This window comes from Mustela lutreola, chromosome 10 (genome assembly GCF_030435805.1).
Source record: "Mustela lutreola isolate mMusLut2 chromosome 10, mMusLut2.pri, whole genome shotgun sequence".
Lineage (NCBI taxonomy): Eukaryota > Metazoa > Chordata > Mammalia > Carnivora > Mustelidae > Mustela > Mustela lutreola.
Genome location: NC_081299.1, coordinates 30,836,830 through 30,849,380, shown reverse-complemented (window position 1 = coordinate 30,849,380; position 12,551 = coordinate 30,836,830). Strand labels below are relative to the sequence as shown.

At 42.5% G+C, this 12,551-nt stretch overlaps 1 protein-coding gene and 1 non-coding gene across 3 annotated transcripts in view; one reads left to right on the top strand and one right to left on the bottom strand.

Annotated features, from left to right (window-relative positions):
* Window positions 1–4,634: 4,634 nt before the first annotated feature.
* The window catches only part of ZMPSTE24 (zinc metallopeptidase STE24), a 42,465-nt gene continuing 34,548 nt past the window's right edge, over window positions 4,635–12,551 (bottom strand). The window contains exons 9-10 of one of the 2 annotated variants that reach the window (XM_059136368.1): window positions 9,567–9,710; window positions 4,635–6,360 (exon numbers count right to left, since the gene is read on the bottom strand). In XM_059136368.1, the coding sequence (XP_058992351.1) occupies window positions 6,136–6,360; window positions 9,567–9,710 (369 nt within the window). In that variant the 3' untranslated portion in view covers window positions 4,635–6,135. The remainder of the gene's footprint in view (window positions 6,361–9,566; window positions 9,711–12,551) is intronic. The other variant, XM_059136369.1, reaches the window with a different exon arrangement.
* LOC131810718 (small nucleolar RNA U13) lies at window positions 12,101–12,201 on the top strand. Its single transcript, XR_009345696.1, has one exon. It is a non-coding gene; the product is annotated as a small nucleolar RNA U13 (small nucleolar RNA).

Below are 12,551 nucleotides of genomic sequence, written 5' to 3'. Positions count from 1 at the left end.
CCACCCTGATATCCCAGATTCCCTTCCCGGGCTTTAGTCTCTCCCCTTTGTACTTGTCACTATTCAACAACATCATGGAAGCTCCGTAGGGCAGCAGTTTGGCCCCTTGTTCGCTGCTCCATTCCCCGGCACCTAAAACTGCCTGGTGTGAGGAGCTAATCACAGGGTGACTACAGCAGGGAACCATGTATGGTATAATTAAAGCTTGCTAAGAACTTAAGGGTACACACACACACACATACACACACAAACAGAAAAAGCACCTGAAAAGAAAAAAAGTTTCAAAACTAAAATCAAAACCAAACAAAAAGACGCCTGGCATTTGGTCTCAGCTTATGTGAGGCTGAGGCATGTTCCAAGATGGCACTTCTTTCATCATCAAGAAGGAATCTCCCCAACTGAACCAAGAGACAAAGTCTAGTGTAACAAAAATGAAGTAGGAACTCAACTCCCCTGTTTGCAATTAGGAAAAGGGGGATTCGGGATGCCTAACAGAGCATTGCATCAAGTCAGCCCAGTTCCCTCCAAAGGTTCAGCAGCTTCTCCTCCATCATGTAGCCTGTGAGGACTCAAGGTCCCAAACTTGCCCCTGGCAGAGCTCCAGGAGCCTGGAAGTTGGGATTTTGTTTCAAGTAACTTAGTAAATCACTAATCTTCCAACCCAAATGGCCAGCATCCAACCCATGCTGCTAAAATCAACAGTGACCAGGGCTTTCAGCCAGAGCTCTGGTGTTTTACTGACACACAGGGTCTCGGGGTGGCTGCTGGGTATTTTGGCACTTTCTGAAGTGGGCATCGATCTGGTGGAACCCGATGGGCTCAGAAGCAGACGAGGTCCTCTGCCAAGTAAAGCACTGCATAAGAACAGCAGAGCAGCAGAGAGGCTGTGCTTAACCAGAGGTTCAGCTTAAGTATCTGCAGAAGGGCAGAGATATTCCCAGGATAAATGGTGACCTTGTTTCTCATCCACAGGACAAGGACCCACACAGCTAGCTGCTTTGGTTTCTGGGCCTGTCATGTCACCCATGAGGTCACAAAGTCTAGTGGGTCTAGCTCTAGGTGGATTAGGAGAAATCTGTCCTATGCCCCTTTGCCTAGCCTATCTGATAAAGATGACATGCAACCTGTCCCAAACCGAAGACTCCCCTGCCACCAAACCGCTTCTTCACCATACCCTATCTCAGTAACTAGTTCTACCATCTACCAGGTGCCCAGACCTGAAACCTGGGTCATCTTTAACTCCTTTGGCTTTCACCCCATCACTAATTCATCGCCAACCAGGTCGATCTCTCCTTTTCACTCATTTGTTCAGCAAATATCCCTTTATTCCACAAATACTGCTGTCTCCCCAGCTTGAACGTAGGCTCTATGAAGACAGGGTGTTTTTGTCTGTTTTGCTCACTGCTGGATTGCTGGATCCTCTGCGCCTTCAATGATATACAGTATTTACCAGGAACTTAATACCTATTAAACGAGTATTATTTGGGAAAATATCTGCTTTATTATGGCACACATGCCCCTTGGGCCTGGCCCATCTTCCTCTGCAGGCTCATTTCGTCTAACTTCTTACAATTCCTAAAATGCCCCATGTTCTGATGTTTTTACAACTGCTGTTCCCTGGAATACCACTTCCGCCCTTTTTTAGTGGATTCCTACTCCTCTTTCAAAACTTGGATCATGTCCTTTGGTGAGCCTCTCCTCCTTCCCAACTGTCAGCTCAGTTAGGCACTTTTTTTGCTACTTGTGCTTATTTGCATCATAGCAATTATGCTAAATTATTAACAGTGACTATTACTATTACCCACTTACTGAGCTTTTATGATCAGATATCGTGCTAAAGCACCCTGCCAACGTGATCTCATTCTGCCCTCACAGCAACCCTGTGACACAGGTGTTATCCCCACCTATCATGTTAAAAAACACAGTACTCTCTCAACCCCACTTCTACCTACTGCTACTATCCCATAGTTTTGCTCTTTTATGGGAACAGAGTGTTGTCTGATTTGGCTACTAGCTTTCCACACTGTCCTTCTCAGACTGCTTTGCTGACTTCTCATCTCCCCCGTACACGAAGGTCAGAAGGCTACATGGCTTGTCCTTGGACTCTTGTTCTCTCACTCCTCTTGTGATCTCCTTCAGTTTCATGGCTTTAAATTCCACCCCTACGTCCCTGACCTAGACTTCACCTCTTAAATCAATCTATTTCTCCAAGCGCCTCCTCAACATCTCCCCTGAGAGTCTGGTAGGCAAATCAAACTTAAGCGGTCCGCAGTGTGAGTCCCCACCTGCCCCTCCAGAATGCCCATCTCCTTCCACCTTCCCCAGCTGTTATTGGCAATTCTGTGCTTTCAGTTACTGAGGCTAAGTACACTGGAATCATCCTCTATTTTTTTTTTCCTCACGCCCCGTATCTGCTCCATCAGCAAATCCTGTTGGCTCAGCCTTGAAGATCCAGAATCCAACCACTTCTCACCACCTCCCCGACTACAAGCCAGGCACCATTTTTAGTGCTTGCCAGAAGTATTGCAGAGAGCCTCTTAACTAGTCCTCTGGTGGCACCCTCGTTCCTCAACAGAGCAAGTGTAGTGATCCTGTTAAAACAGAGATTAGATCCTATCACTTCTTGGCCCCAAACCCTTTGATGCTTTCCTCTGCATTCTAAGAAAAGCCGGAGTTCTTACAATGGCCTACAAGACCCTGTAAAATTTGCCTCATCCCTACCTCTGATTGTATCTCCCACTATTTCTGTCTAGTACATTCCATCCCAGCTGCTCTGGCCTTCTGGGGTTTCTCAAACACACCAGATTCACTCTTACTTGTCAAGCCTTTATACTTGCTATTCCCTCTTCCTGGAATGCTCTTTCCCAAAATACCTGCTTCCTGCAAATCACCTACTCACTTCCATCAGGTCTTCTTTGTTTGGACATTATCTCTAGCAACATCTTATGATCACTGTATTTTATTTATTTTTTTTAAAAGATTTTATTTATTTATTTGACAGAGATCACAAGTAGGCAGAGAGGCAGGCAGAGAGAGAGAGAAGGAAGCAGGTTCCCTGCTGAGCAGAGAGCCCGATGCGGGACTCGATCCCAGGACCCTGAGATCATGACCTGAGCTGAAGGCAGCGGCTTAACCCACTGAGCCACCCAGGTGCCCCTGCTCACTGTATTTTAAATTGCAACTCCTGGTGTGCCGGGGGGGCTTGATTGGCATCCGATTAAGCATCCGATTCTTAGTTTCAGCTCAGGTCATGATCTCAGGGTTGTCAGATCGAGCTCCACATTGTGCTGTACGCCGACTATGGAGTCTGCTTGAAATTCTCTCTCTTCTGTCCCTTCCTCTGCCTGCATGCCATGTGTGCTCTCTCCAAAATACCTTTATAAAAAAATCTTTAAAACATTTTTAAATAAATTCTTTAAAAAAATAATTGCAACTCCCACTCCCCACACATATGCACACCTGTAAAAGGCTCTCCTTTTCCTCCAAAACATGTATCACTGTTTAATATTATATACATATTCTATTGCCTATCTCCTCTACACTAGAATGTAAACTCCATGAGGGAATAATTCTTCTATCATCTATTTACTAGCATATCCCCCAGCACTGAGAGAACACACCTTGGTACAGAGCAGGAACTCGGTATTTGCTAAGTAACATGTGGAGAACTGAAGGCTCAGTCATGTTTTCTTTGCACAGCACCTAGGACAGAACGTAAGGCTCTCAGGTAGTACTTAGTAAACTTCCTGCTAGTGATGAGAAAACACTCAAAACAGTCAAAGCAACACAGTGCATATACGTGCAGAAGAATCCAAAGGACTGATGAAGAAGACCAAATGGAAAAAGGCTTCCTCGGGGAGTGGAATGCCACACAAAGGATTAAGGATGACAGTGAGACTATAAAGGCCAAGGGCAAGCTGGCACCATCAGTGGAACTAAAATTATTGACTTAATCCTAGGAACTCTATTCTTATCCTAAACAGAGGTAAGGTTTACTAGAAGCTCTCAGACTTCTGCAAAGGGCCAAGATAGACAAAAGCAGCGTATACTCTACCTTCGATTCGGAGATCAACACGCTGAGGTCGTGCCATTTTACCTGAGGCCTGGATCTGCTTTGTCCTGCCCCTGCACATGCAGCGAGTATCGGTACAGAAGGCCTCCTACTTCCTTGGCTGGCCTCTCTCCTCCTGCCCCTGATTGGATAATACCTCGGGAACCCACCGGTACTGTCCACCATCCCTATGCCTGTGCCATCCATAAACTGGAGGGGACTAGGTCAAAACAATCACCTGTTAACTAGCTAGTGACGGCTGCCCCAGGTAAAGGAGCCCAAGGAAGCAGGTGGAGCAAACCAGACAGGCCCAGGACCGTCTGAGCTAACAGAAATGGAGGAGGGTTTCCAGCCGAAGCTTCTGAGGAAACATCAAGAACCCCCGGTGCTCTGGAGCAAAGCAGGAGGAAGGCACTGAGGAGGACCGGAGCGGCTGAGGCACGGGTGGCGCTAACATCACTCAGTGGTGGGGCTGCTGCTTCCTACTCTTCATGACTAGCCCTCAGCCCTTCCAGGGTAATAAACATACATCTAGGTCACAAATGACACACAATTTTGTCAAATCAAAGACAAAGTCCATCAATCTGCATTGGCAATTTTTAATGTTTCACTTGTGCAGAACTGAAATTTGTATTTAAAGGCACAGAAGGAAGGAAAGGCAGTTATCACAGCGTGAATTCATGGATAAAGGATGCTGGATAAAAGCAAAAGACTGCTCCTCTTTAGCTTTAGGAAAATAAATAATGCAGTACTAAACTAGACCTTTATTTTTATTGTATTTCCATGTAAAGACATTACCTAGTATGAGCTGAGTAAAAGACTTTCTGGCCAGATACCAAAGTGCAGTTGATTCCACTTTGGAATAAATGCCCAGAAGGGAAACACTACCAGAGAGTGGGAGCTCTAGGCAAAGTCAGTTCTCATTCAGAAAATGGACAGAGATTTGAAGCAGTCAAACACACAGCTCTGAAAACTGGAAATCTTTCATGATACTTGTTTTGAAAATAAAAATTAGCTGCATATCAAGAACTGTAATTTTCAAAAATGGAATCAGGCCTGATTAAATAGTACTTATGACCTCCTGATAAAAATTACAAAAATAAAAACCAAATCTCTTCTGTCTTTGAAAGAGATATAAAACTATATTTTTTCCTGAAATACCTTAAGAGAAACATCAGTATTTCACCCTTAGGTCTCTTAACATTTCCTTTCTTCTTCTTTCCACATTCTGGCACTTTAAAAATAGCAAAACCTGTTCAATAGGGCAATTTCTGCTAAGTGAAAGGATGTACTGTTTTTGAATAAAAGAGTATAAATGAGGAAAAAGCTGAAGGTTCTGAAAAATACTAGTTTACCCTAATGGGATCATATCCACCTTGTAGAAATAAAGATAAAGACTGATATTTTCCTAAAAACAAAAACAAAACCCAGTGATTTAAAACATTCTAAACATAATTTATAATTTCAAAGTAGTATTAAAAGCTCCTGATCAGTGTGAAGCAAGAGAGGGAACCCAGAAATTTGGTAGAACAGTAGAACATATTCCTCACTGCTTTCATTTAATTAACACCAGCCTTACCGATTATTTTCTTCCTTATTTAAAACATTGATTGGCCACGTTAGATCACAATAGCATGAAAGCAAAAAGAAATCTCAACTTAAGTATGAGCACAATGATTTGGGACCACTGTCTCTGCCTCACACAGAGGATGCTGAGGAGGTGTTCCTCTTTTCAACATATGCCCCTAAACACATTATATGCAGATTCCATATAAGTGTGAAAATAAAACAAGTTTTGTATTTTCTCAAGTAATTTTAAAAGTTGATGGTAAATTAGATGCTAAAGATAAAATCATGCCTTTTAAAAACATTAAGCCTCAAAATTTCTTCTGGTTTTTTTTTTTTTAAAGAAATGGATTATTAAAATCATTTTTTGACATGAGATAGTAAATGTATTTAAATCTGGGTTTTTCTGTACTTAATAATTTTCCTTTAAAAAAAAAAGTCTAAAAACATCAAGAGCTGGAACATGCTGCCAGGACAGAAATAATCAGAAATGTCTTCAGCCGCAGACCCTGGGCACCTCAGTCTTGCTTTGAGTTTTCCAAAGCTTGAAGCCTCTCCAGTAGTGGAGGGTGAGAGTAATGCCACATTGAAAAAAGCCAGTCCGAAACAGGGAATCCCAAGTTATCTTTGTTTAGTTTGATTAAAGCAGAATATAAGTCTTTAGCTTTCCCAAGTTTCTTGGCAAATGCATCAGCTTGGAACTCAAATCTGCGGCTTAGGACGGTCAGGCAGAAAGAGAGAACCTGAAAAAGTACACAGAAGAGTTTTAACCACTGCCCCCGACGGCGGCATGAGCAAGGCTGCAGGGGATAAGCACAGCAGCAGGCCCAAAGAAAGATCACTCATATTTAGGGCATCTGAGGTGGGGAATTATTAATTGAGCTCCCCCAACCCACACACAAGCAAACAGAACAGTAACAGATATATATCCCAATGAATGTGATTCTGACAAACACACACATGAATTTTTAAGAATCTGCCATGTGCCAGCCGCTGTACATATTCCCCAACGACCCCACATGGTCATTACTCTTACTGCTGTTTCACAGATGAGGAAGGTGACATTCAGAGGAGTGAAGTAACTTAGTGGAAGTCACAGAGCTAGAAGGTGCTGGCACTGAGAGTCTAGGTGGCTCCACCGACCACGCATACTGCCTTCCTCAGTGTCAGCGTTAAGTCGTGGTGATTTCCATTCAGACTCTTTCTTTCTCTATTGAAAACATATTTTTGCTCACTAATTCCACATAAGAGGCTACAGCCTCTAATGACAACCTCAAAATTGAGTTTTCTACAGTGTCCTGAGCTATGGCAGCATTGCTAGAATATGTATCCAATCACTGAAGATGAATGACCATTACAAAGGAGTCAAATTTCATTTGAAAATACAAATTTCTAGGAAAAAAACAATTTCTTTGTACACTGAAGAACTTCAGGATGAATGACGTGAATTCTAGTTCTTACCTTGAAATACTTCAGCATTAAAACAAAAAATAAGTCTCTTATTTGTACCTCTCACTGCTACTAGCAGATAGAGAGCTTCAAAATAAAGTCTGGGAGATCCTAATACCTTCTTAAACATATATAAAGCTAATATCTGAATTCTGCCTACAATTTCTTTCTACATCTTGGATGCTTTTTTAGGACAGGATCATTATGTGGTTGGTCCCTATCGACCTATCTGATCTCTTATTAAACTTGTAAGTAAAAACATAAGAAGATACTATACCTGCACCTTCTTGCTTTGCTGTAGGCTTCCAGACTCTTAATAGGGCAATTTTCCCAACTTTCCCAGGAAAACAGCTCTTTCCTATCATGCCTCTTTTTTTTCTTTTAAAGAAAAAATGTCATATTGGGTTCTTTTTTAAAATTTTATTTATTTAACTGTCGGGGTGGGGGCACAGGCAGGGGTAGTGGAGGCCCAGGGAGAAGTGGGTTCCTTGCTCAGTGAGAAGCCCAATGCAGGACTCAATCCCAGACCCCTGGGATCATGGACTGAGCCACCCAGGTGTCCCTCCTATCATGCTTTCTTAAACACTGACATTAAGGATAAGTTTTTTTTTTTTGTTTTTTTTTTTGTTTTTTTTTTTTAAAGATTTTATTTATTTATTTGACAGAGAAATCACAAGTAGATGGAGAGGCAGACAGAGAGAGAGAGAGGGAAGCAGGCTCCCTGCGGAGCAGAGAGCCCGATGCGGGACTCGATCCCAGGACCCTGAGATCATGACCTGAGCCGAAGGCAGCGGCTTAACCCACTGAGCCACCCAGGCGCCCAAGGATAAGTTTTTTTGTTTAAGTATCTAGTCCTTTTGAAACAAATCTTCTGGGCTAAGTAAGGTTTTTTAAGCAGTTGCTAGCATCTCTGCAGATTAATCACACTTCCAATTACTCTAATACCCAACATTTATTTAGGTGGTTTTGAAGTGAACTCAACCACTCAATATAAGGAAGCAACAAGCAAACAAAAACCCTCTGCACAGCCGCATTAGCTGCCACAAAGGATAATCACTAATACTGTGCGCGCCTCTACTTCGAATAGGACCCTTCAAATCAGGCCAGATCTAGTAACTGCTACTTCATGAGTCTGATGATCTGGTTTTCCCATCTACGGTAGGTTAAGGATGAAAACTAGAAAAGGATGACGATAAGGCAAAGTCACATTGAACAGTACTGGATTATCAGCCTGACAGTAAGGAAGAGACAAAAAAAGTTAAATAAACAGCATAACTGCTTAAAAAGCAAAGTAGTGGGGGGTCATTTAGTATACATAGCTCACTGTCCCTAAGGCATGCCTGAACTGTGACAGAAGACAGAAATGGTAGACAGAACATTAAAAAGTGTTCTCTCAGGGCACCTGCCTGGCTCACTCGGTGTAGCATGCAACTCTTGATCTCGGGGTTGTGAGCTCAAGCCCCACATTGGGTATAGAGGTCACTTAAAAATAAAATCTTAAAAAAAAAAAGTATCTCTAACCTCTTTAAGCAGTAACAAACTGCATAAGGAATTTTTATAAATATTTTCAGTAAAAAAAAATAAAAAAAAGATTTTAAAGGTAGTAAATCTCAGTGCTCTGGAAAACTTTTAAAATTTAAAATTTAGTTTATGTGGACAATGCTACGCAAATATGATCTATTCCTCTCTATTTTTCTTTCCAAACTTTCCCCCCTCTGTAATGGAGAAACAGGATACATTTGGTTTATCTCAAAATCTTTATAATCTGTCTCAAAGAAAGAATCGTTCTGAATGGAGATATCTCAAAATCCCCAATATTATTTCTTGGCTTAATGATTTCTTGGCTTAATTTGGCTTAATTTATCAAATATCATACATGTTGTCACTATAAGATTTGTTAATACACAGTCACATCAATCCATGCCTTACCACCTGCATAGAGTCCCCCTACTGAGCAATCTGAGTAGTGGTTCTTAAAATCTACTTATCATCATACACCCAATTTTGATTTAAAGGGCCTGTGGTGGGACCCCCATGGCTGTTCTGAAGTAGGCAGTCAGAGAACAGACCAGAGGAACAGTCATACAGCCTCCCAGACCTAGCCATATATATACTCAACTATCACTGTTCCATTCCCTCACACACAGAACATGTTCTGCCAAGCATGCCCCAATATGTGATTGAGGGCATAGCATTCCAATAGTTAATCTCCATCTACCAAGTCTCGGAGATATATGTTAGATCAAGGTTTCTACCACCACAGTCTAGTCTTCCACTCCCCCGCCCCTGCTCCGCCCACTAATAGTATGCAAGCATTTGTTCATTTGGGCTTGGCTTTTTCTGCTACTTTCTTAGATCCACCAGTCAGTCAAGGGACTAAAACACTTTGTTTCATCTACTTGTTAAAACTATAGCTTTCTTTATTTCTTTCACTATCCTAAAGGTACTAGATTTGAAATGCAAGGGTATATGTGAGATAATTTTAACGATTATACATTACCTCATTATATGGTGAAAAGATAAACTGGAAGATGATCAATAATCCAATGAGAGTGGGCTGGCTGGTATGAAAACCAAATGCAGCAAAAAGCTCCTTTCGACCAATTAATACCGCAAACAAGAAGAAACAGAGGAAAGAATTCATCTAGAAAGAAAGACACAAAATTTCTAACTACATAATAAGGTTAATTTCACTGTGGGATCAGAACTATGAAAAAACTAGAATCAGACATCAGGGTGTGATTCTAAGAATGGTGTTAGTGTAATCACAGAAAAAGTTATTCTCGAAAGATAAAGTAAAACTTCCCCAAATGTCTAAGCTGTATAGTTTTCTATAAGAACAGGCGTAAGTGGAGCCTCTTATGACTGAGGGTTGGAAGTGGCCAATAGCAACTGAGTATCTTCTTTCTGTAGAAAATTGAAGGGATAGAATGGATTCTGGCTTTGTTTGCACTAAATCATAATCAGACACAAGGCCTTCCACCTCACCTTGATATGGAAGCTGCAAAAAAACAAGATTCTTGAATCTTGAATACTGTTTTTTTATTTTTAAAGATTTTATTTATTTGTTAGAGAGAGAGCACAAGCAGGGAGAGCAGCAGGCAGAGCAGGCAGAGGGAGAAGCAGGCTCCCCACTGAGCAGGGAGCCTGATGTGGGACTTGAACCTGGGATCATGACCTGAACCGAAGGCAGATGCTTAACTGACTGAGCCACCAGGCGTCCCACCTTGAATACTCTTTAGGATCACTGGAGCTGTACTGAGTAGTTAGGTGCAAGAAAAAAGTGTAGCCGTATCTTTAACAATAAACGAGAGGAAAAAAAAAATCAAAAGTCTGCACCAAAATATGAGTAAAGAGGTACTGGAGTAAGGTTGGAGAACAAATACCATTCTTCCCCTTGGCAGGTCAGGGTCTTGAAGGCCAGAGGTACCATGCTGCTCCAAACCATTTGCCCGATGACCCCAAAGCTATCAGCTAAGAGTGCGGCTAGGCACAAGGTTCACCAGCTGGCCCAGGGAGGAGTGCAAGCAGATCCATTCAGTCCTGGTAACATGACAAGCTCCAACAGAAAACTTCATGCACAGGGAAGGCCCCTACGATTATAAGCTATGCGTGCCATTTATGTCAATAACTACCTGCCTTTTGAAAAACAACTTTGCTTTGCTACTGGGCCCATCCAGAGACTGATTCCTGACCATCGGACACTACCATCCTGCATTCTGAGCTGCCCCTCCTGAACTGACCCAACTATAGCCAGGAAACTGCTCCGCCCTGAAGCACTCCAACATCAGGCTAAGTGGTGTACATGCAAGTAGGAATGAAGGATGCCACGAAGAGAGAAGTTAAATGAGCAAGTGGCTCATAGTCCCAGTATCCCAACTCCTGCCACTCTTCACCCCTCGATCAACCCTTACTCATGGGGAACCCCCTATGATCATTAATTGAGGATAAAAAATTTGAGCACATTTTACAAATAATACAATATGCTGGCACTGGCTGAAAGGGGACTGCTGTGGCATTACAGAATCACTTGGGGCTTGTCTGGAAAACAGCGGTGAAGGAAATACTCTCAGTGAGGGAAATTTTAAGTAGTTTATCTAAATTTTAGGTAGTCTGGAAGGATAGAAGGTCTGCCCTAAGACTATATAAGCACTGGCAAATAATGGTATGGCTGAATGATCAAGGCCTTGGAATGAACTCCAGGACGGCTATTAAGATCTGGAAAAGAGGTATGTGGAAAAAGTTCCAAAATTATCCCAGAGTATGATAATACTTTGGCCCAAAGTGGATGTTCACTAAAAGAATCCACAGTAGGGGGCGCCTGGATGGCTCAGTGGGTTAAAGCCTCTGCCTTCAGCTCAGGTCATGACCCCGGGGTTCTGGGATCAAGCCTCACATCGGGCTCTCTGCTCAGAAGGGAGCCTGCGTCCCCCCTCTCTCTCTGCCTACTTGTGATCTCTGTCAAATAAATATACAAAATATTAAAAAAAAAAAAAAAAAATAGAATCCACAGTAAAGGAGACTGTCAATAAGGTAGAGAGAAGATACCTGCTCTGTGGATGTTAATCGGCTTCTCTCCCCAGCCACTCTAGGACTTGGTCAAGGAGCTCTTGAACAAAGTGGCCAAGATGCCAGGGCTGGAGTCAGTGCATTAGTCAACAACCCAGACATCTCCCCACTGGCTTTTGCTGAGTGCACAGTCTATTAGAAGGGGCAGTCAACTCCACCCTGGATCAGGCATCACACAACACAGACCAGCCTACTACCTCGAGGTAGCCTGATTCCACTGCACCCCTTCCTTTATGAAAACAGCACTGATTTTCCTCTTTAGACCAAATACTTAAACTTGGATTTAGACTTATTTACTGTCTTACTTATTGCTATCTATCCACACAACTAGCCTCAAGCCACAGGTTCATTTTTCTACTGAAAGATGCAAGGCAACAGAAGGGCCCACAGAGGCTCACAAGCCTTCTCATGCAGACCGTCACCAGAACCGATGGGCCTTTAGAAAAGTACGAAGACCCACTTCTGATCCTTATATAGTTCCTCAGTATGGTGATTGGAAAGTTACGCTGTTGTGTGATATCTGCCTCCCTCAAATCTTGTTACCTTGGCACATTACCCCTCTGACAGGAAAACAAAACAAAAACAAACACCCACTTCAGACTGGGTTTAAGGCCACATCTGCTCAGAAGCCGTCAACAGGATATAGTGCTATTTTGCCCAAAGCCTGACAACTGTGGTAACTGCTGCTTTACAGCTGATTTAGACCCCAGAGGAGGAATGTTATAGGAACTGTTACTTTCTTCTCTATAGCCACTACAGGTCTCTTCAATAGTGGCTTGTAAATGAGAAAGAAAGTTTAAAAAGAAAGCATTTTAATTAACGTCCAGCTTATCAAGGCACACGGCTTTTGATCTTCGCAGTTCCTAGAGCTGAGTGACTCCGGAGGTGGCCACAATGGTGGCAACAGCAATAAACA